General features: G+C 45.9%; 1 protein-coding gene across 3 annotated transcripts in view; it reads left to right on the top strand.

Annotated features, from left to right (window-relative positions):
- Window positions 1-24,592, top strand: part of Enox1 (ecto-NOX disulfide-thiol exchanger 1) — a 272,854-nt gene that overhangs the window by 199,480 nt on the left and 48,782 nt on the right. For all 3 annotated transcript variants that reach the window (XM_032918167.1, XM_032918166.1, XM_032918168.1), the window contains 2 exons: window positions 19,507-19,614; window positions 24,030-24,086. In XM_032918167.1, coding sequence (XP_032774058.1) covers window positions 19,507-19,614; window positions 24,030-24,086 — 165 coding nt within the window. The remainder of the gene's footprint in view (window positions 1-19,506; window positions 19,615-24,029; window positions 24,087-24,592) is intronic.

Genomic DNA, 24,592 nt, shown 5'->3' with positions numbered 1-24,592 from the left:
GCCTGTCCTGACGATGCTGGCTGTGGTGGTGACATTAGTTGTAGTGAGAATGTTGGTTGTGTTTGGTGAGATGTGGTAGAGATGTTTAGTGTTTACAAAATTGGAGAGGCATAGGGAAATTCTTGAAGGTACAGCAATCCTGGTTCTCCCAGCCAGCTTTAGAAGACCGTACTGCAGGATCCAGGAGACCAGCGCCCGTAGGTGTGAAAACAGAGGCTATTAGAGGAGTTCTAACAGAAGTCTCTGATTTCTTGATTATTTTCTACTTCTATTCCTAGAGTTGAATTTCTTCCTGAAATGCTTGACAGTCAGATATGGGTGTGACCTACTATCCTTTCCCTACTATTTTCTGTTTTAACATCATCTGTTATGTATTCTGCTCAGCTTTTGGCCTGGTAATCAGATTATTTGATTTCTGAAAGTTTACTTTGTTCTTTGTCATTGCCTTTTTATGTTGTCTTATTTCTACCTTACTGTTGAATTGTTTCCTCAAATCTGTTTAAAGATTCTACTTAGAAATTTGAAAGATATTTTTTGCTCCTAAATAATTTCTACTAAATAGTTTCAGAATTGTTTGGGTTTTATTTATTTATTTATTTACTTATTTATTTATTTATTTTTGGTTTGGGCACACACATGTAAGTGTGTGTGTGTGTGTGTGTGTGTGTGTGTGTGTGTGTGTGTGTGTCTGTGTGTGTGTAAGCTTCTCTTTCATAGTGAGGCTTATTCCAAGCAAGGTGATGGTTGGTTATCCATTCACATTTAGTATAGAACTTGGTTTCCTTTCTTGGAATCTGCAGGGAGGTTCATTGTTGTAGCTCCTGCACATGTCACCTCAGGCCTTCCCAGATGTTAGTGACCTGGGTGCGTGCTGACCACATATCCCATCTTTTTTTTTCCTGCCGTTCCTCACCACATACTCCATCTTAAAGAAAGTTTGGGAATCCCACAAGTGGCCAAATCTATCATATACTGAATTCCCTTTTTGCTTTCATTGCTCTTATAATTTATTCATTGCCAGACATTTTAGTTGGGTATCTGAAGAAACGGAACACACACACACACACACACACACATGCACAACATCCGTTATCTTATTAAGCAGTAGCCTATTTCAAGGGTTTTAACTTTAATGTCATCCTTCCTTGAATTCAGCTAGCACGTGGCCAAGATAAAGGCAGAGGAGACAGGAAGGTATTAAAAACACCAGAACGCCATCCAGAAACACAACAGAGGAAGAGTAGCAAGAAAGTTTTATGAATGTCTAAAGGAAGGAATAAGGAATTTAGACCAGTATATTTTGAAATAAAGCTGGTGACTTTCTTAGGGTTTCTATTGCCTTGAAGAGATACCATGACAACCCTAATATAGGACATTTAATTGGGGCTGGCTTACAGTTCAGAGGTTTAGTTCATTATGGCCATGGTGGGACACATGGTAGCTTGCAAGTAGCCATGGTGCAGGAGGAGTAGCTGAGAGTTCTACATTGGGATTGGCAGACAGCAAGAAGGGAGTGAGACATTGGACCTGGCTTGAGCATCTGAGACCTCAAAGCCCAACCCTACAGTGACACATTTCCTCCAACAAGGCCACACCTCCTGATAGTGCCATACCCCATGAGCCTATGGGGTCCATTTTCTTTCAAACCACCACAGTGGCACAAGATGAGAGAGAAAGTACATAGTTGAAACTCTGTAAGTAAAGCAAAACAGACGGCAGGAAAGTGTGAGCCGAAGAAGCTGAAATGTGCAATAAAAAGTCATGGCTGCCTCTGGTAGCCATGTCATCTTTTTCCTGGTCCTGAAACAGAGTAAAGTGAAGGGGAGGAGGAGGAGGAAGGAGGAGGGAGGAGGAGGAGGAGGAGGAGGAGGAGGAGGAGGAGGATAAAGAGGAGGAGGAAGAGGGAAGGAAGAGAGGGAGAAGAGAATTGAGAGGATAAAGAGGAGGAGGAGGAAGAGGAAGAAGAAGAAGAAGAAGAAGAAGAAGAAGAAGAAGAAGAAGAAGAAGAAGAAGAAGAAGAAGAAGAAGAAGAAGTAGCAGTAGTAGCAGTAGTAGCAGTAGTAGCAGTAGTAGTAGTAGTAGCAGTAGTAGCAGTAGTAGTAGTGGTAGCAGTAGTAGTAGTAGTAGTAGTAGTAGTAGTAGTAGTAGTAGTAGTAGTAGTAGTAGTAGTAGTGGAAGAAAAATAGAAAAGGAGGAAGAACATAGGCACCAAATCTCCTGATTCAGAGAAGCCTCAGTTCCAGAGACTGTGTGAAGTTGAGGAGTGCAGGGCAGTCTCCAGGGAGCTGAAGGAAGCCAAGGACACCATGGAAGATGCCTGCAGAGGCCAACCCACCTCTACTGCCACTGCTAGTCAAGGTGCTAGCACAAACACTGCTAGTTAAGGTGCTAGTCAAGGTGCTAGCACAAACACTGCTAGTTAAGGTGCTAGACAACAGGACAACAGGAAGAAAAGGAGAAGTTACCTGAACAGAAGACATTCAAATGTAGCATTAGTTGTGCCTTAAGAATTTTTATGAAACATTTGGATTCCACGTGGTGAGGTGAAAGACCGCAGAAATATCAGTCTGGAATTTAGGCTATAATGTATCATGAAAATCTACCTTCAGAAGGGAGTTCCTGGACCTCAGTCGTGTAAGGAAGAAGTATGGAGTGCACGGTTCATTCAGGAAGAAGTTTGCTAACAATATTACTATAATGTTTTTAATACAGGAAGACATATGCCAGAACAGAATTCAGTACCACTGTGCACAGGATTTCATGACAATGTACCAAAGGAGGGTTTCTTTTAAAAGCTGTAAGGCCTTCAGCCTTAAGAGGTTCAGAGGAGACGTGTGTATAAATAGACAAGCAAATATAAAACCGTGATGCCTTTGCAAGCTGCGAGAGCAGAGACATGGCCCCATTCTTGGCCCATTCTATCTCATCTACCCAGATGCAGGTCCTTTCTTTCTGCTCTGAGAATTACTCCCAAGATTTTCCCACATTCACATTAAAAGTCACCGGCATTTTACTAGAGGCAGAAAGCCTCTTACACAGGGACACCTTAAATGCGCCTTTAAAAGTGTTCAGTCATTAAACACCACAGTCACCAGAGCCTCCTAATTCAGATTCTGCTGTGGTCTTCCTTCCTTCTCTTTTGACTACCTCAGAGTCTGCCGTTTGTTTTCTTCCCATCTTGCTGCCCTTACTTTGTCTTGAGGCATTGCAACAGCAGCCCACATGATGGAAGCTCATTAGTGGCGTCAAGGTCATTGGTGGAATGTGCCAGCAGCCCCCTGTGTCTTCTGACATCTGTAGACAGCCTTCTCCTGAACTCCTAAAGAAGGCAGCATCTCACTTCAGAGCTTGAAGACGTTAGCTCCATTTGGAACCAGAAACCCAAACCAAGCTTCTGCGGTCACCTGTGTGGAATGCTCACCCCGACATCCGCTAAGAATTTGAGAGTTTTCATAGCACATTCCTGTTGGGCTGCCGATGAGACAAAAGGATGGTAGAACGAAAGAAATCCCTGAGGAGTTTTCTCAGTTTCTGTCGAGGACTGGCCACTCGATGTCTTGCTGCCTCCCCAGAACAGGTACCTTATGCTAAAAAAAGAGACAGGCTGCACCTACACTGCCAAGGGCATGGAGGCTATGAAGACACTGAGCGAGGGGAGGGCCAAGCAGGCCCACTTGGCTGTTCTCTGTCCTGCTTTGGGAGCAGAGGCCTGTCAGAGCCTCAGGTTCTCCACCTGGCCAGTGGGTCCTGCCAAACTCTCTGATGTTTGTTGTCAGAAAATGAGGTCATCCTTGTGAAAACGCTGAAAGGCAGTTGTACGGTGCAGACAGTTCCACCGCATCCTAGGTAAAAATATGATGCGTTGAAAACTTAAATAATACCCAGGTTTCACAAAGCTAAGTCCAGGCAAGCCCTAGGCCATGTTCCCTGACCCTGTGTGGCCTGTGCTGATACGTCTGCCCTCTCAAGAGGAGTTTCCTCCCTCCCGCTACCTCCCCAAAGTATCTTTATGAAATTTCTCCATCTCAGGATCCCACATCCAGGATTCCAGGCAGGAAACTAAGTCCTATAGGCATCAAGTGACTGACCGAAGGCGGTGTGGAAACTCCAGTCCTGGTCTCTCTGACCACAGCCTCTGTCCCCTCTCTGACACCATCACGTTGTGAGCCAAGTTTGCCTGAACGTCAGTGCCTCAGCACTGTGGCTGCAGAAGCCTGGTGGGACGCTCTAACCCAGGCGTGAGGGTCCGGGATCACAGTCGCAGCCCGCTTGCTGCCTCTCTATCACAGGCCCCAATTCGGCCTTCACATGAGCAGAGCAAGGGCCAGCGAAAGAAAGCCAATAAGCACACAGCTCTCATTTGTTGAATTTAAACTAGGAAAATAAATCTCTTCACTTCTGGGAGGGGAAAGGAAAAGCCCTAATGAAACTTAACTATTGGAGGCTCATCACATCCTGATTTCTTTTACGCCTCCATTAATTAATCTGATCATCAAATGCTTGCTCATTAGTAATCATCGCTCTGAAAAATAATGACGCCAGCGGATGAATCAATGCGGGAGCCAGGCGTAGAAATAATGGCACCGCCCTGAGGACTGTTCGAAGCACTCACCTCCTCTGGCCTTTCTGACTTCTGCAGTGAGGAATCTCAATCATCCAGTGAGCCTTGTAGCCATCACCGGGATAGTCAGGAATCAGGGCCTTTGTCTGTGCCACTCTGCAAGCAGCCTGGAGACCTCTGAATGACCTTCCCTTGCACCACATCCTTTGGAAATTGCCTCCTGACTTATGTGCTCTATTACGCTATGAGCACCACCAGATTTATGGTGGAAAGGATCTTTTCTGGATCACAGTAAATCAAAATGGAGTTTTGCCACAGACACAGTCTGGCCTCTTCCGTTTGACCATTGCTTTCTCTCTCCTTCCAGCCACAGATGCTAAAATGAGTCCTTGTAGTCTGGCCTTGACTTCAGCTCCTCATTGTCTGCCAGTGCACAGCACCTCCGCTCACCATAAAGCCCTGAGCCTGGCGGCACCACAGGCAGTCTGTACATAGCAGGTGTCCCCCGTCCCAGACAGTCTGACGCCATCCTCCTCCAGATCCCAGCTACAGTTGGGAGGGTAGCCTGCCCCAGGCTTCTTCCCTGCAGCTGCGTAAGAGGCAATGGGGAGATCAGAGCAACCGTCCAATTTCCTTCTCATCTGAAAATAAAACCATGAGAAGAAAGAAGGCCAAGGGAGAGTGAGTACGAGAGTAGGCAGAAGGTGGGGAGTGTCTATGGAACAGGGGAATACATGCAGACGAAAACAGAGATGGTAGGAATTTGGTTTTTACTTTTCCATTCTGTGCAAAAATATAAGCTCAACTGATGAAAACTTGTAAATATGATATAAATACAGAGACATATTGTTCATAGTATTTCTACCCTGCTAGCCGACTGGTTAATATCTGCCTTTACTCTTCCAAAGTCTTTTTTCTTTATGCACATATAAGGGTATGGCACCAATCTCATTGAAATATTGACCAATGGGATAGCCAAACTTAGTCAGTTTGAAGTGTCTGCAACTGTAACCGAAGTGTAGAACTGGGAATTCAATTCCAAGATGTTAGACGGTTAGTTAAAGACTATGTTTTCTCCTCTGTTTAACAAAGCACCCTGAAGAGTCATCAAGGGGAACTTAAACAGAGTTACTGCCCAATCTGGCCCTTCCTTTATAGACCACCCACTTCAGGCAGTTGATGAGGGGAAACACCGGCAGCATGAAGTTCTCAACTGGATGCTACTCCTTCAGTCCGGCTACTTCCCAACTAGTTTTTGTGTCTGTCTGTCTGTCTCTGTTTCTCCCTTCCTCTCTCCATCTTCTTCCCTCTCCCTCCCCCTCTGTCATCCCTCCCTCCCTCCCCTTCTGTTACCTCCCCTCTCCCCCCTTCTGTTATCCCCCTCTGCCCCTCTGTCATCCTCCCCTCTTTCCCCCTCTGTCATCCTCCCCTCTTCTCTGTCACATACCCCTCCCCTTCTGTCACCCTTCTCCTGTCTCCCCCTCTGTCATCCTCTCCTCTTCCCCCCCTCTGTCATTCTACCCCCTTTCCCCTCTGTCACCCCCCTCCTGTCTTCCCCTCTGTCTTCCTCCCCTTTTTCTCCCTCTGTCATTCTCTTCCCTTCCCTCCCATCACACACCCCTCCTGTCACCCCTCTCCCCCCTCTGTCCCCCCCTCCCCTCTAGCATCCCCTGCCTGTCACCCCCTTTGTCATGTGCTCCTCTCCCTCTGTCACCCCTTCCCCCCCTGTCTCACCTCCTCCCCTGTCACCCCCTGCCCCTCTGTTGTCCCCACCCATCTCTCCCCTCTTCTTCCTCACACCCCTATTTCCTGCCTCTGCAAGCACACACAGGGAGCGTTTTAGCAGATAGCCACAGCATTTCTGTTTTTTCTAAGTCCCACGGAAGACTAGGGTAAAAATACATGCAAGCTTTTGTCTTAGATTTCTAAGAAAGGTGTATTACAGTCGTGCTTATGAAGGAAAGGCCAGCACTGAGGCAAACAGCTTTCTGTTCTCTTGACGCATTCTGTTGAGCCCCCATTCCCACCCCATATAGCCACTGATCCTGTCTCGGGTCTGTCACTACCCCTTCATCAAAGGCAAGTGTCCTGTGGGTGTTCAGTGAGTAAGTGTGGGGACTCTCACGGAAATAGTGACAAAAACATGTCCCTCTTGTCAAAAGAGAAATGAGCACAAAGGAAGACAGGTAAGGGTTGGGAAATGCTGCATGTAGTAGAGACAAACACGCCCAAATGCTGATTATTTGAAAAATTAATAAAGTGGGAAAAATCAGTAGAAATTGGTAAACAATATTTAAAAAGCATCTTATCAATATCGAATCAGATGACATTGAGTGTCTGGCTGAGCTAATCCTTAAAAATCAAGTTAGCAGCCTGAGTTTTGTACTCTAGGAAGAGACATAGATCTCTTACTGGGAGGTTCTGCATACCTCCAAGGGCAGGTGCTTCTGGTCTCTTAGAACTCATACAGAGAAAGGGGCAGGAGGGGAGTGCTTCTCAAGTAGTTTACACAGCTATATCCTCCATAGGACCCAAAGAGTTGTGTGATGCAAGGAGGAGAGCATTCGAGCCGGTGGCTAGAGTTACAATCACTGAGGATTTCTGTTGGTGCTGCCAGTATTTCTCCTGCCGATAGTTCAGCTAGAAGTGATGTCACTGAGAGACAGAGATGAGAAGATCTAACATCTGAGGCCGGGCCAGGCTGTAATGGGAGGCAAGACCATCATGGCCTCCACAGTAAGACCCCAGCTCATTAATAGAAAGTCAACAACAACATCTAAAGGAAAGAAATAATCTACAGTTTAAAGCAAGCATATCAGGAATACTTCAGAGGCTAACCAGCCTCAACAGGACAACCTGGCCCTTAGAAAAATGCCTTTTATCTCCCTTTGCTCTCTCCAGGTCTGGGAGGAGTGACCAGAAGGAGGACCTTGGAGACAGGGATCCACAGTTACTATGAGACTGCCAAAGGGTCATGTTCTAAATTGTCCTAAGTGTATTCAAATAACTGGAAGGTTTAGGGAAATTAGCAGCTCCCTCTGCTTCTGCTTCCTTACTTAAAAAACAAAACAAAACAAAACAAAACAAAAAAACCAACATGGCTATCTATTTAGGAAGTTTGTTCTGGAGCCACCTAGAGATTCAAAATACCAAATATGTGTGTCGTTCTTCCCTTCTGGACCTGATTGTGCTACAGAGCAAGTTCAAGGCCAGCTTGGACAATTTTGAAAAAAAAAATCTCATCTCAAAATACAAAGTTAATAAAAGGTTAGAAACACAGCTCAGTGTTAGAACGTTTATATCAAACAAAAAGGCCGTAGATTTAATCCACAGAACTATGGTGGAAGTCATCGGGGGATGAATTAAAGTTCTCCCCCACACATGTGCCTACTCCAGTTAAAACATCTTAGCATTGCACCAAAATAACAGCCATTGCTGATGAAGTATGAATGAACTCTGTCTGGGTTGGCCATGATGACACCCACGATCACTACAAAAGACCCCTCCACGGGAGGCCACAGGAGTTTGTCCATGCAGGGTTTTCTCACTGGCCCCTCTCACCATGACTTCATTGTTAGAAACACTACAAGGAAATAACATCTCTCTCTTGGCCTCTGCAGCCCATTTCAAGACCCATCTGTTCAATCAGGACTTGATTTGATTGAAGTGAATGGGCCAACCTGGCTGGAAAGCAGGTTAATATTGTAAATTTCTGTACATGTGTCCGGAGGTTAGGGTGATAACCAACTCATATAACTCCAGGGGAAAAAAGTGATCAGAATAAATGCATGCCAGCAAATCGGATTAGCATCTGCAGAAGAATTGCTAGCGCAGGCAAGGGAGAAAATAGCACCATCCATCCCTACTTCAACGGGGCATTTGACACCCTCTCGTGGGAATTGCATGAATGGTGCTAATTCATGTCAGGCAGGCTGTCTATGTTGTGAAAATCAGCAGAAGGGAAACAACTAGCCCCAGTAGGGTGGGGGCGGACAACAGACCTTTCTGTCCGAGTATCAATCTGCGAGCCTCAGTACCGCCCACTCATGTCTGTTAAAAGCCACTTGACCTGGCTAGGTCAAGCGCTGCCATTTTTACAAAGAGCATAATGACAACATTTTACCGAACTCAGTACCTTTGGCCACTCAAGAAACCTTGCATTACTTAGGAGATGTTCCTTAGTCTCATTAAGTCCCACTGGTAAATATTGTTTATTTAACTTCCAAAGAAAGTGAAAGTCAGGAAACTGAGCTGACCCTGCAAATTACACCTCTAGGAGAAAAAAACCATGTGAAGAAGAGAAAATGTGTTTCAAAGCCTTCCCAACCACCTTTGCATCGCTTCTGCCTTTGCTCAGTAGTAAAGAAAGTAATTGGTATGTTGCTTTGCAACATTGTTACCCTCAGAACTTATGAGGGCAGTTTGGATGGTAGAATGATAGCAAGCAGAGATCAGAGATGCCAAAGTGAAACACTCAAAGGCTGCACTGCACATTCCCTGAAGAGCTAATTAATGGCTTATTGCCCTTCTACTAAGCCTGAACTACATTTCTCTTCAGAATAAAGTTGCCTCATAGGAACATGGGGTATAATAACGCCCCCCCGCCGCCTCACCATGGATTACATGAATGCCAAAAATTACCTGTCTTTCCCACAAACTCCTCCCAAAGGCATATTTAAGTAAATGACATGGTATTTAAAACCCTATCAGATGAGACAGTTCCTACCAACTCCCAGCCAGTGAACCAAGGTCACCATCGACTTCGCTTAGGGCCAGACTGCCTGGAGTAGGCACTGTCTACGCACACCGGACACGTACCCTTTGCAAGCCTTTCCCTCTCTAAATGGCACTGCTTTCTGCACCAGTCAGGAAATTGGTAATAGTAACAATGAGGAAGTAAGCACACAAGCTTGAGATTGTCTTAGACGGAACTTCAGCTGTATTTATATGTATTTATGTCTACAAACATGAGACACAGCGCAGCAAACAGAAAAACACAGCAACAGTTTTCCGAACCTGCCAGCTTGAACTTCGACCCTCTCTGGCAGCAAACAGTAAGTGTGCAAACCGTTATCGCATAAGTAAAAGCGGATTGCAATAAAAACCAAACAAATGCAGAAGCACCGTGCAGGCAACTGCTAATTATGTCATGGATGCAAACTGCTCTCTTGTCTCCTAGTCCTGAAGCAAACAATCCAGAAAGAACATGCTACAGTTTTCAAAATAGCAGCATTCCATACAAATGTTGCACACGGGAACTAAAATGTGGACTTCCCATCAAACACCAGACAGAATTTTCTGGTTCTCTGGTTCTCTGTCCCACTTTTGAATTTGAAGCAAAGATTCTTGAAGCCATCCCGTCTGCTGGTACTCAAGCTTTGTGGTGACTGCGCAGTAGCTGTCCATTTTGAGTCCGTTGTTGAAATCAAAGTCTCTATAGTGCCAACACAAGAATAAATGATTCTGAGGGGTTTTAAAAAGGGGTGTGTGTGTTGGGGTAGAGATATGGCTCAGCAGTTCAGAGTGCTTCTTGATCTTAGGAAGGGCCTAGGTTCGGTTCCCAGCACTCCCATGGCGGGTCACAACCACCCGTAACTCCAGGTCCAGGGGATCTGTTGCCCTCTTCTGCAGGCTCCAGCACACATGCTGTGCACATAAATTCAAGCAGGCACAACACACACACACACACACACACACACACACAGACACACACACACACCAATACACATACACACACACACATATAGACACCAATATATACACACAGACACACACACCAATACACACACATAGACACCAATACACACACACACACAAATACACACACACACACACACACACACACACACACACACACAGAACTGATAAATGAATCTTTTTAGAGATGTGTGCAGAAGAGTCTGTGTGTGCCACTGTGAGACCATGTGTGAAGGTTGACTGGGGAGGGACTGAGAGATGGGCACATGGTGCTGTGTAAATATCTCTGGAATAGAGGAACGGACTAATCTAAAGACTGCACGCGTCTCATTAAATGTCTGCAGCACTGGGACCAATCCTTTAGCATTTACATCAATAGATTTTGTGGAGGAGGTTATCGCTGGTTTTGCACAGATTTGCTGGCACACTATGGTAATGAATCGACCTTTGGTAGGTTAAGTTCCTGCTTTAAAATTCAGAATCACTCTCCCTAACTCCTGCACCACAGTCAAGCAACTTGGAGGTGGGGACTTCAATGTACTTCATGTTCTAGAAGTCTTGTAAAAATTATACCACCCTTTGGAAATTTTGCTTGCTTCAAACGATTTTTGTATACCACCTCCCCAGCACGCACACAAACAAACCTTTCTATAGCAGGAGAATTCCTATTTCACTGTCCTAGAGAATTTGGACGGCTTCGGCTCAGAGATGTCATTTTCTGAGGGCTTTTCTCTCTTCTCTGGCCCCAAACACCTTGGAAGATCTCTCTCAGAGGTACACAAACATCTTTCAGGACATGCCCTTTCTCAGCCTGGAGCAACAGAATCCCTGCCAGCAGACTGCCTTTGAAGGAGACAAGTTGCTTTATGTTTCAGAACTCCAGTGAGGACCTAAACCCTGTTTCTGCTTTCTCACTAATATCCCCAAGCAGCCAGGGTACCGAGAGGCTCGCCCCCAGGCTCATGGTCTTGATCTCTCAGGGGCCGAGCCCCAGCAGGCCTGCACCTGGGGCCTTTCGGCTCTGGCATTAGGTTCTTAACAGGGCGGTCAGAGGATAGGACCATGCCCCAGGCATCCCTGGGCTTTAAATGAAGCCTGATCCCATCAAAAACAAGAGATCGCCTTTCTGCCTAGCAATGAGAATGGCATTTAAAATTCAATATCAGGAAAGATATTGACGAGATTAAGGGCCTGGAGGAATTGATTTATGAGGAAAGACCCAAGGAATTAAATATGTATAGCCTGGTGTAATAGGATATTAGCTCCGAACACAATTTCATTTCTAAGATCCGGCGCTCCTGTTATCAGTCATCTGAATGAGGAGTTTTCTCCAGAGATGTCCCTCCCCCAGGGGTCACCCTGCCCAGAGGCAGAGAAAGGGAGGTGCCAGGATTGATACAAGGGTCACATCTTGGTTTCCCCTCAACCTGACGTAAAATTGAAGTGCATTTTCATCCCCAGGTGGGAGCAGATGACATTTCCAGCTAGAATAGATCTTCGGTAGTCTTACTGCCTCTTGCAGTGAGAAAATTCCAGCTAGCGCTTTGCAGGTACAGGATGGTAAATGCTGACACTTCCCTTGAGCCACATTTCCCTCCTCAGAAACACTACTCCACATGCTTGCATTTAGGGATAGCCTTGCTCTCAAGTTGTGAGCATGCTTACTAGACTTCTACATCTCAACTCTCCCTCCCAGCTAGAGACTGGTTCAGGATTTTCAGGAACTGGCCTCCTCGGCAGGGCCCCAAATTGACATTAACAGGCTTAGCATTGGGCAAGAACCAAAGCAGAAAGATGAGGTAGAAAGTGTGAAGAGATGTGTCCTGGTGAAATATCACCCTAGCACAAAAGGGTTAAGGAGTGTGTGTCCCCATCTCAGAGCAATAGCAGGTCACCAAGCTGACAAAGCTGATCCCATGTCATGGAGGCGAGGCCTTTAGACACTGCAGGTCTTTGAGAATGCATGGAGACCAGCCTAAGTGCCGATCCAGTGGACCATCCAGTCACACCCACCATGGCCTGGGGTGGAAATCCTTCAGGAAATTTCTGGCCTCACTTTCTTAGGTGATAACTCTACTGTCCTTCAAGACGTGTCCCACTGATTGGAGCATCTGATGTATTACAGCAAATTTATGAAAGCAGAACTAACTGTTAAACCCAAGTCAAAATGACCGAACACACTGAGTTTAAATTTGTTACATTCCATGGATTGAAAGATTCAGTGGCTAGGTTCTCCAGTGGGACAAGTGATTCAAAGGACTGCCCCGAGCCTGTCGTTCTGACCTAGAACCTGATCACCCAAAAGTCCCAGGACTGCTTTTTAAAGTACATGGGTCCTAGCCATTATTAGAGTATATGGATTGCCCTGTTAGTTATTGTGTTTACATTAATATCTTCAGCACCTTGAAGACAGGGTCCCTGAATTTATTTTCCTTCTGTATCTTCCATATCACCCAGTTGTGTAGGAAGCTCACAGTTGATTGAATGAATAGATGTTAGCAGATTGTTTTAGGACTGAGTGTAGCGCTAGTCCCTGGTGATGGCTTGGAGCAAAAGACAAGAGGGAGGGAGAGTAGGAGAGAGTCAGTGGGTCAGTCACTGACCTATCATTAGAGCTCCAGCTAGAACCAAAGTGTCTCCAATTTAAATAAGCCTAAATTTAGAAAGGATAGTCACCCCTGCCACCACAGAAGGCACAAAAATCAGCATTGTATTTCAAGGTCTTCTCCATTTGTGACATCTGCCACCTCTGTCCCCCTGCCATGCTCTGGGCCACCAAAAAGCCCTGAGTTCTCGTCCCTGCAAGTGCAGTGGTGTTGGTCTACATTGTACAAGCCACATTCACTGCCATCTCCAGCTTCTACAGAATCTGCCCTGATATCATCTACTGATGTTACTTTGGTAGCAAAATGACAAGACTTAGGAAACAAATCACAAGGAAGGCTTTGCAGTTTTTAAAGGAGAGCCCAGCCCACTACACTGCTCATAGCAATGCTCACAGTAAAGTCAGGGGCCTGCTCCTAAGAGGGAATGATAAATGCCCAAATTCAGGTCCTTACTAGGAGGATTGTTCTGATTTCCATTTAAAAGTGATGGTGCACCATGGTTGCCAAGGTAGAAACCAAGTTAATAAAATCCAGCTGGGCATGCAATAGCTCTCCCCTAGACAGTGCAACCCCAGGTACATGGCATCCATGAGCCTATGACTCTCCCATCTGTTGGAATGGAAATATGACCTCAGTTATTCTAAGGCTCCAAATAACATTCATAAATGCTCTTTGAATTTGTTAGAAAGGAAGACCCCACTACACACCAAAGTCTTCATCTCCAAAGAGCATTACAAATGATCTTCTTAAATTCATAGGCTAGAAATATCAAGCCATGTCAGGTAGAGCATTTATTTACCTGCTTGTCATCCGCTGGAGTGTTTGCACTTGATTGGCATACGGATAATTGTCTAATTGGAACACACTCAGTTGTAACCACCCAAGAATGTAATAGGGCATCTGTTTAATGCCACACTCTCAAATGTTAAATTAAAATTATGCTGCAGTCGGCCAATCCAACCGGGAGACACTTCTGATTAAGTTCTAGCTGCCTGTGACTGTCTGTAATTGAGGCACGTTGGTACTTAAAAATTCAAACTAGAAAGAATATTATGCAGTCTCATAAATTCCAACGAAAGGGGCCAGAGAAGCTAACTTAAATTGTCTAGCTGTAAACTCTCTCACTGTTTTTATAGGGTGACTAGTCAAATGAAGGAGAGCGGTTTGAATCATCAATGTTTTTGAATACATAAATATTAGATTCTTGAGTTTATACTTTGTAAACCAAAGAAAGCATTAATTTTATAGAATACGTGGAATAAGAGTATTAGAAGTTTCTTTGGGTGTCAGGAGAGTGTGGGCACGGGGAATAAATAACACAATTATAAATCCATTGATTGGAATTATTTAACCTTTTAGGAAACAGTCTTCAGAGTTTAAGGATAGCTAGAATTGCCAGAACAATGAATCAAATGTGTCAAACGGAGCCATAATTTTCCTCCAAATGTTTTTTTTTCCATATCTCTATGCCTAGGACATAAATTATCCAGTGAGGGAGCCTCAGGTAGTTTTTGTTCCTTCTCTTTTCGGAACCATAGTTTGATTACATACAAGAAGGAAAATTAGAGCAAGCATTCATTCCTCTCTCCATCCATTCACTCATTTACTACCTACTATATACTTTATAAGCGGAATTTTTAACTACTATTGATGGAATTCATCTAGTCAGCATGTGTATGAAATATGACGCAGCAGCAAGGGCTTTGGAAACAGAGAAGGTAGGTCAAGTACTGTCGTTTGGGAGATTGAAGGATGTCTTCATGAGGAACCCAGGGTATACTGCCTAGATTATGTCAATGCTAGACTTACCTGAAAGGAGGAAACCTCAGTTAAGAAAATGCTTCCCTAAGATCGGGCTGGAAGGATTGATGGGGGAAGGACCAGCCCATTGTGGGTGGGGCCACCCCTGGGCATGGTAGTCCTTGGCTCTATAAGAAAACAGGCTGAGCAAGCCTTGGGGAGCAGGTCAGTAAGCAGCATGCCTCAGTGGCTTCTGCATCAGCTCCTGGCTTCCTTCAGTGAGGCACTAAGATGTAGAAGTGTGAGTCAAGTAAACCCTTTCTTTCCCAAGATGGTTTTGGTCATGGTGTTTCAGCAGAGCCTAAGTAAGACAGGCTATTGGACGTAATCGTTTTGATTCCCCTGGGTTCACAGTATCCGTTAGCTAGCGAGTCCCTTAATTCTTGTGGAGTTCAGGATATCAGTGAGCATCCAGAGGAAAGCTGGTGGCATTGGTGACAGCAAGGCTGGGGTAGGTAACAGAACAGGCAGGGCTGTAAGGAGGACACCAGAAGAGGAACAGAGAGGTGGTCAACAGGCAGAACATGTGTTTGAAGCACAGCTAGCTAAAGGACTAGAGCATACTGAGAGAAAGTAAGGGCCTAAAAGACCAACTTTGTAAACAGCCAACACATGTAATGTGCAAGCTAAAGTCGGTGACACAGAGCGTCACTACAGAGAGCATGCTGGGAGAAGAAAAGAAGCTGGTATAAGAGCCGATGATGAACAGTTGAAGTGGGGTGCTAGGGGCTGGAACCCCATTGTTGCCAGTGAGAGTTACGTGAGAACTGAAGGAAATCATGAGTCCGGCTCTAGTTAACTCATTAGGATTATCTGTGGAGGCTTAGGAAACTAGTCAATGCCTGGGGGCCACCTCTAGTCGTTTGGAGGGGGTCCCAGAAAGCAGACAGTATTACTGTCCAGGGGGAATGGAGAACTGCTTGTCCTGGAGTGCTCTATTAAGAAATGTAACTAAAACCCAGAACTCGCAAGCATCTGATGAGCTGCTCATAGTCACGGGGTGGGGGTGGGGGGCAAAAATGGGCATTTTGCACAACGAAGAGCCATGTCATGAGTGGTCCAAGGACTGACCTGACTGGGACAGTGAGTAAACAAAAGACAAACACAAGGACACACAGAAAAGCTGGGGTCACGTGGGTCTGGCTTTCAGATAGCGGAGCTGGAGCACCCCCAGAAGCTCAGGGTGTTTACTGTCAGTTGACCTGGCAGGAAGGGAAGGGAAGGCAGGGGAGCCTGCTGCATACAGCTGAGCAACGCGGCGGGAGGGGTATTATATACAAGCGAACAAGGAGGCAGGTTACTGTATACAGGTGAACATGGAGGAAGGGTTATTATATACAGGGGAACATGGAGGAAGGGTTATTATATACAGGGGAACATACAGCAGGCTCTGTAGGGGAGCAGTCTTCAGTCTGTAAAATCCAGGGGGCGACAGCTAGAGTGGACATTCTCTGCAAACACTACAGCATCCACACAGGGGTCCACAGAAGGCTTTGCCATCCCTCGGGGCCTCAGGCGGAAGGCCTCACCAATCCTGTGGTTCTGAGGCATTGGGACTCTTGGCACATCAGTACCCATGTCAAACTGTGCATATCCACTCAGGCCTTCCCTCACTCCCTATAGTGAAGGCTCTTTATGTCCTGTTACTGACACAGGTGAGAAGCCTGACTCACCTGTGAGGAGGTGAGGTTTTCCTTCTGCATGGGGGCAGGGTAACTGGTTCTGCACAATATTCACGCAGGTCAGCTTCAATGTAGACCTTTTAAGTGCGCCGATGCCCTTGAGGTAGGAAGTAGTAGATTAGGTGAGTGTCTTAGGGAAATCCTCCCACAGGACAACAAGGGAGCGTGTGCTGGTTGTCCCACTGCAGCCTTGTGTAGATTGGGAAAACAGGAGCTGCTGATTCTCCACTGGGAGAGCAGATTGGGTAAGGTGGATCCATGCACCCCACAGGCAGCACAAAATGTTAACACGGGCCAATCCTAAAAATGTAAATCATATTGGAAATAACAGTAAACGGTAAGAAACATGGCAGCACTCCAGAGAAATACATATAAAACAGCAGCAGTATATGTGTTTCAGGGAAAAAAATAAGTTCAAGTATAAGTCCAGACGTTATAATCATTAAAGCGATTGTCTGTAGGAAGAAAGGGCAGTGGGGCTGAGTGCAAGATCTTTGTTTAAAGATAGAATTCAAAGGACGATGAGAACAAATGGAAACTTAAATGTGAAGTAAGGTCAGGGGAAGGGTGTGTGTGTGTGTGTGTGTGTGTGTGTGTGAGAGAGAAGTTTCTACCAAGCTTCTCTTGCATTCACTGCTGATAGTAAAGCTAAGCATTGAACCCAAGGCTTCTCCCCAATCGTTAGTTTATTTGATTTTTTCCCCTCGTTACCAAAGCAGTATGCTCATTACGACACAGTATCAGGTTAACAAGCAGGACTTACAGATCACAGCCTGGCTCCTGCCGAGACGGTGTCCAGATCCTTTCCTGTGAGTGCGGTCCGATTAAACAAAAGCTCTGTGTAACTTGGCCTCTCTGGCCAAGCTGTACGCCATTACATACTTCCCCGTGTCTAGGCTTTGCACAGCTTCACAGTTCACAGATGACCACCATTGAGAGAACGAGCCCTCCACTGCCGGGCGGCAAGCAGATAAACGTCCCTTACCTTTGAAGACAATTTCCTGTTCATTTTGCTCTCTTGAATTAAAAATTGGACTTGGAATGTTTTTATAATGCTCCCTGTGTGTGTGTCTGCAAGGGTGTCCGTTCGTCTCTTCATTTGCCAGTGTAGGTGTGTACGTGCCACACAGCAAGTGTGGAAGTTAGAGGACAACCTCTGGTCTCGGTCTTTGCCTTCTACATTGGTAGAGATGGGAGTCTCCTGTCTCCCCAGGGTGTCCATCAAGCTGGCTGGCCGTCAGTTTTCTCAGGATTTGCCTGTCACCACCTCCCACCTCACTTTAGAAGTCCTGGGACTATAAAAACACATCACCGAACTGGGTATACGGTTTCTGGAGATTTCTATTCAGGTCTTCACACCTGTGTGGGAAGTCCTCTTACCCTAGATTTGTAATTTTCTTGTAAGTAAAAACATCTGACATCACCTTCATCAGACTATCAGACAACCTTGGGCTGTCCTCTGGCCAGTGATGAGTGAGTGTGAACACTGTCTTTTTACCTGCTTCTCCACACACCACAGGACCTGAAGGGCCCCCACGTTTCTGTGCTCTAGGCTGCTGATACCCAGTTCATATTCTTGAGTTGTTAGAAAGCCACAATCACAGAACTGGAGAAACTGTGCCATGAGAGCAATCACTGTTTATATAGAGAAACCAAGGGAGATTTAAAAAAAACTATGCACAGTTTCAAACTAGGCCCAGAAGAAGGCCTCGTGTGTGTGTGTGTGTGTGTGTGTGTGTGTGTGTGTGTGTGTGTGTGTGTGTGTGTGTGTATGTGTGTGTGGTGTGGTGTGTGTGTGTGGTATGTGTGTGTGTGTCTGTGCATGTGTGTGTGTGTGTGTGTGTGTGTGTGTGTGTGTGTGTGTGTGTGTGTGTGTGTGTGTGTGTGTCTGTGCATGTGTGTGTGTGTGTGTGTGTCTGTGCATGTGTGTGTGTGTGTCTGTGCATGTGTGCGTGCGTGCATGTGTGTGTGTGTGTGTATGTGTGTGTGTGTGTGTGTGTGTGTGTGTGTTTTGTGTGAAGGTTCAGTGAAGTCCTTCCATGGTGGCTGTAAGCATCAGAAATCCAGTGTGAGGGTGCCTTGAGTTCTGAGGTTAGCAACTGGCCATCTGCTCTGGGACCTGATGCTGGAGTCAGCCCCTTCGTGGCAGGAGCACACTACTCCTCCACATCCACTGAGAAGCGTTAATTATGTACCACAGCGGGAGAACATGCTCTTCTGTGTTTTCAGACTGGTCCTTGGCTGTCAGAGGATTTGGCTAGGGCCCGACTTGCAGGTCTTGAACATGCTCTGTAGCCCATGTACACGTTAACCTCCGACAGCCAGGGCACGGCAGCCCTGGGCTTCCGGCAGACAAGCTAAGCCTCCAGATGAGTTACAATTGATGGGGCACGGAGAGCCCAAGGCTCACAGAATCCCTTCAGTGGCCCTGCCTGAATTGTGGTGTCGGCCGTAGCTTTGTGCTTTGACAGCTTATATCAGCAGTTTTCTCAGCTGATATATGCATTGCAGTTGGACTTCTGTCCTGCTGATCCAATAAAGCATCCCCGTCAAAACAGAGAAGGTAAAAGATCTTCCGTGGCTCCTGCCACATGGGGAAATAGCTATTCAGTATCACCAGAAAGCTAGCTTTACTTTAATATGGAAATCCAGTCAAGCTGAACAAGTAGGCCTTGTCTTAACTTTTAGCTTTTTCAGAAGGTTTGTTTTTTTATGCATGCGTGTGTATCCAGATACTCATGGAAGCCAGAGAAAAGGATTGGGTTCCCTGGAACCAGAGTTAAACTGTCCTCTGCTCACCTGTAGGTGCTCAGAGCCAAACCCACGTGTTAACTTCTGAAGCATCTCTCCAGCTCCATATTCTTCCTCTGCCGGTTTGTTTTAGAAACGTGATTCTATATATTTTAACAAATACTCATCGACCAGAGGGATATAACGGTGTCTTCACAAATATTACATGTCAGAATCATAAATACCCGACTTACGTGTCCAAAACCTCAATGCTCCTTACCGTATGTGGGGGAAACCCATCACAGAAGTTAGCTGATGTCTGAATGAAGCCTTTGTGTTTAGAAACAAACAAAGCCCTTGATATCGTGAGCATCTTACATCCCCCTGGCCTTTGGCCCTCCTCACACCAACTATTGCCTTGGTTTCACAGCAATTGCTGGCCATCCAGGAGGAGCTGAACAACAAAAAGTCAGAATTGGAGCAGGCGAAGGAGGAGCAGTCTCACACACAAGCATTGCTCAAAGTCCTCCAGGAGCAGGTAAGTGAGAAAGAATCCGCTCTCATCTCTGAGTTCAGACACTGCAGACTCACACAGGCCAGGGCATCACATACTCAACCGGGGCTGAAGGAAGCTTGCAGGAGACTTACCCTGCATTCGCTCCCAGCTCCCAGCAACTCTGCCATGTGGGATTTATAATGGCATTCCCAACCTCCCTGTCCTCACCCCTGTATCTACTGTGATGATCTGAGCCCACCCGAGTTACGTTATTGTTTCCTCCAGAAGACAAATGATTTTTTGATAGCGTTTTAAACTATTGAAGCCATGATTCAAAGTAAGCAGGTAGTTTTTCTAAGGGGGGGAAAATGAGTTTAGCATAATCCACGCTGCTCCTACAGACGTGGATAAAAGGTGCTGATGTAGAGAGACATTAAAACCCATCTTTCCTGCGTGTATGGCCTCTCATCTGATCCTGGTGAGCCTCAGACTTCTCATTTGTAGTCTGGGAAACCGATCGCTTCATTCCGGCCCGGACCGGGAAGTGGAGCCTGAGGTCGATAAGGGCGGAGGGGCACGTGTTGTCTTACCGTAGGGCAGGTGGATCAGCGGAGTGAAATCCAAGCTCCGTTGTCTCTCCGGGAGAAGTCTGGGTGCCCTGGAAGGACCGCCCAGTTTCTGGCCTTGCTTTCCAGCCAATATGTAATGGCTGCTAATTAGATACGTCATGGGAACAAAGACAGGAATCCCAACCCTTTTCCCACACAATAGATTGTTTAAAAGTTTCTACTCATATACAGTTATGAGAACTCTATACCACATAAATACCCTCAGAGGAGATGTTTCAGTCAGCTGGGACTCAGTCACTTCATAATTGACCTTTTCCTAATGACTTGGAATTGTACAAATGCACTCAGTCACTGACTTTCTTCTGAGGAGAAAGTGCTATTAGGTCGTTCAGAAGCATCCATGGGTGCGGAGGAAAATGCTTTATAAATATAACTATGAAAAACACACAGAGACAGACTCTGCACAGGTCAGGACATGTTACTTGGAGCTGCAAACTGAGGCTGATAAAAGTCACAGCGACCTCCTCCTGGGGGTGTGATAGTGCCCGCCACCCTCACCTTGGCGTTATGGAAGCTAAGTCCCTATTTGATCTGGACCGCACAGACAGAGCTCTGTGACTGAGCTCTTTCCCTTGATGGTTTGGATTTGTCTACTTTGGGGGTTATTGTTTTGTTGTTCTTTTGTGTTTCTGTAGCTTTCACTGGTTTGCTTGTCGTGCGCTTCTTATTTTTCTAGATGACTCAAATCCTGTATTCTGATTTAAGCTTTAAGCCCACTCATCAAAAGAGACAAGCTGAGCAGAATACATTAGGGGAGGCTTGTGCTATGTGGTCTTAAGAAGCAAGCACTAAACTGCTAAAGATCTATGAAGTATAGCCGAGGAAAAAAAGTGGTGTTTTCATCCACAATGGTAGTGTGAAATGAGTGGCCTTCTCTCTCTCTTTTTTTTTTTTCTTTTTTTTTCTTAGACATATTTCTTTACTTACATTTCAAATGTTATTCCGTTTCCCGGTTTCCTGTTCATAAGTCCCCATCCCCTCCCCTTCCCCCATACAGGTGTTACCCCCATCCACCCCCCTTACTGCTCCCAGCCCCCATAAGTGGCTTTTTCACACAAAGGCACCAAGAATACCTGAGCCCAAAGAGGCCAGTGACACGCAGCAGCCAGATGCAACTCTACCGTTGATACCTACTGAGCAGTTAACCTGCAAACCCCTCCCCTACTGTCCCTACCAGCCACGCATGCAGCACACATGCAGTGGAAATGTTACCTCCACCTTTGAGCAGCATAGGTCCCCCCACATACCCGAGCACGGCCTCACGAGCCTTTCTCTGGGTTTGTATAGAGTAACTCCAAGTGAGAAGATCTTTTTAGTACCATCATGGATATGGCTTTCACAAACACCCACACAGATGTGAAAACATATGTCCCCTCTGGGATTTTGCTATCAAGAGCGACTGCCTCTGGCTGGGAATCCTGATGAGTCTAGGTCTTGAGAGTAGATCCTCGGAGGCTTTGCTGCTGCAGGGGGACAGGGTCGCTCTGTGCACATCAGGTCTGTTCCATGACTTTCGGGTCCCTAGGCCCACCAGTTCCACAGACTCCTGCCTTTTCATCTCCTTGGCAGTGAGGAGATCATTCTGCATAGAGTATAGTTCATAACGCATATCTCCCAGCCTAGGCACATATCCTTCTCTAGCCGGGGAGAGGAGCAGCAGGTCAAGGGCATAGATAGTGGCTCTGGAAGCAAAAAGCAAGACCAGGATCCTTCACTGCAAGGAGAAGGCCTGCAGGAGTTCCCTGGGAGGAAGGGAAGTGGGAAGAGAGCAGCTACGGGGAACAATATACCCTGGAATACATTTAACCTGTCATATGTGTGCTGGTAAACATGTAAGGCACATGCTCAGAGAGAGACATACACACACATACACAGAGACATGTGTATTCATGTACACAGACACACACATGCATAAACATACACCCCCCCAGATGTGTAATCGCACCCACAGAAAGACAGGTACACACATGCACATAGACACATGCACACATACACAGAGGCATGTGCACAATGCACATGTGTGTATGGACACAGATAGACATGTGCACACACATACTCTCACACACAGGTGCACGCACACACACACACACACACACACACACAGACATGTGCACATGAATAGGTGGAGTTACCAGACAGAGGGAGATGAGCATCAAGGGAACTGAAAAGGAAGATGAGGAATTTCATAGTAAGAAATGTTGAGCTTGGAAAGGATACTATTTCCCAACTATCCTTATACGCTCCTATAGTGCTCCCATCACTGTGCCTTATACGCTCCTATAGTGCCTTATACGCTCCCATCACTGTGCCTTATACACTCCTATAGGACTCCCATCACTGTGCCTTATACACTCCTACAGTGCTCCCATCACTGTGCCTTACACACTCCTATAGTGCTCCCATCACTGTGCCTTATATGCTCCTATAGTGCTCCCATCACTGTGCCTTACACGCTCCTATAGTGCTCCCATCACTGTGCCTTATATGCTCCTATAGTGCTCCCATCACTGTGCCTTACACGCTCCTATAGTGCTCCCATCACTGTGCCTTACACACTCCTATAGTGCTCCCATCACTGTGCCTTATACCCTCCTATAGTGCTCCCATCACTGTGCCTTATATGCTCCTATAGTGCTCCCATCACTGTGCTGTGTGCCTGTTTGCACCTTCCTGTATTTTGCATTAGCACCATACCCTCGTATTTGTTAAACATACAACCACCAAGTATCATTATACAGCCCTAGGAAAGAGGGAACAAAGTTTTTGTTGTGCCTAACTGGGTTAATGTAGTGATGGGCCAAACCGCTTTAGATCCATCATCAGCTCCTCACCCTCAAATCCTCATGTCCCCGTCCCTGTAGCAACATCCCTCTCTTGACATGGCTTTCTCCCAGAAGTTGAGGCTAGCCTTAAAAACCCAATTATTTTATTTTAGTATACACAACCAGCCACAGGAACCAATGTTCTGAACCAAGCACGGCGGCATATGTGATTTCATTTTCCTCCAGAGTTTACTAATCCTTTCCCATAGTAAGTATTTTCTATTGGGCAGGAAAACAAACATTGACCAACTTTGCTTTCCCCGAGAAAGGTCATTGGGGCTGGACCAGCTCTTCCCTATCCATTGCCCTCTGTCACCATAGGTCTGTCCTGAGTCAGGACAAGATGAGTGTCAACTCTGAAGCTTTCCTGAAATCTTGAGCAGCTGGTTAGTCTTAAGCAGGGTAGGGATGCTGTTAAAAATTTCATTTGCCAAAGAATGTTATTCCTGAAGCTTCCATGTTGGGAGAGATACCTTCCGGTTCTTTTCTTGAAAGACACGAAGTGTCTCCTCCTGCTATCCAGTGTCACTTGTTCAGTCCTGCCCTCAGGGATGTCCAAGGCAGTACCGCAGCATGCACTGTGGCAGAAGCCGTCATTCACCCGTGATCGTTAGCATAACATCCATTAACTGATAGCAGCCCGCAAACACTGCAGGGTTTAAATTAATGGCAGTCCCACCAGGAAATGGAACCATTTAGCATTCTGAAGAACCAATCTTATATATCTTACGTCTACAGAGCTGCTTTCTAATCTTGCTTAAGAAATAATGGCCAAGATCCCTTTTTATTTGTTTATTTATTTATTTGTCGCCAGCCCCCGAGCTTTGTAAAATAATGCTCTCGAAGCGGTTTCAGTGAGAGTCACTGTAATTATCTGCTCCATCTGTTTGTCCTCGGAAGTTTTATAAAACGCAACCTCAGATGAAGCAAGTTAACAAGATGATGTATGCTCAGTGGATGCATTTGCTTATTCTCTTCTGTTGTTGTTTTTCTTTAAATGTTGCAGTTAAAAGGCACCAAGGACTTGGTGGAGACGAACGGCCACAGCCACGAGGATGCAAATGTAGGTACCACAGCCTGGTGTTTGCACTTCTTGCTGGATGTTGCTTGGGTCCCAAGGGCATGGCACTTTATAGCATAAAGGAAATCAGAAGCCCGGGTCTCATTGGTTTGAGGTTATTCAATAGATTTTCAATATAAGTTTTGTAATATTACAATATACACCCTATGATAGGTGTTCACCATTATTAGTATTATCTTTGCTTACCAAAAAAAAATCAGCTTAAACATCTATCCAAAATCCTAATTGCGCCGGGTTCCCTCGAGACCTTTACTTTTCCAGAACAACACGTGTTGGGAAGGCAAGTGGGGCAGGACTCAGCATGCTAAGTTGTGTCTTGCATTCATATCTGTTTGCTTGTTGGTATGGATGACAAATGGTTGTCATGCTGGAGAGGACTCCAACACCTCTTCACGCCCAGCCCAGTCGTTAAGAGCGCTCCGGCCTTTGGTTTCTGCCCAACCAGTAGCACCATGTAACTGCTTTCTTTCTGTAAGGAGTAGTGGTGC

Source organism: Rattus rattus, chromosome 12 (genome assembly GCF_011064425.1).
Source record: "Rattus rattus isolate New Zealand chromosome 12, Rrattus_CSIRO_v1, whole genome shotgun sequence".
Lineage (NCBI taxonomy): Eukaryota > Metazoa > Chordata > Mammalia > Rodentia > Muridae > Rattus > Rattus rattus.
The sequence above is the reverse complement of the archived record's forward strand: the minus strand, read 5'-3'. Positions and strand labels throughout refer to the sequence as shown.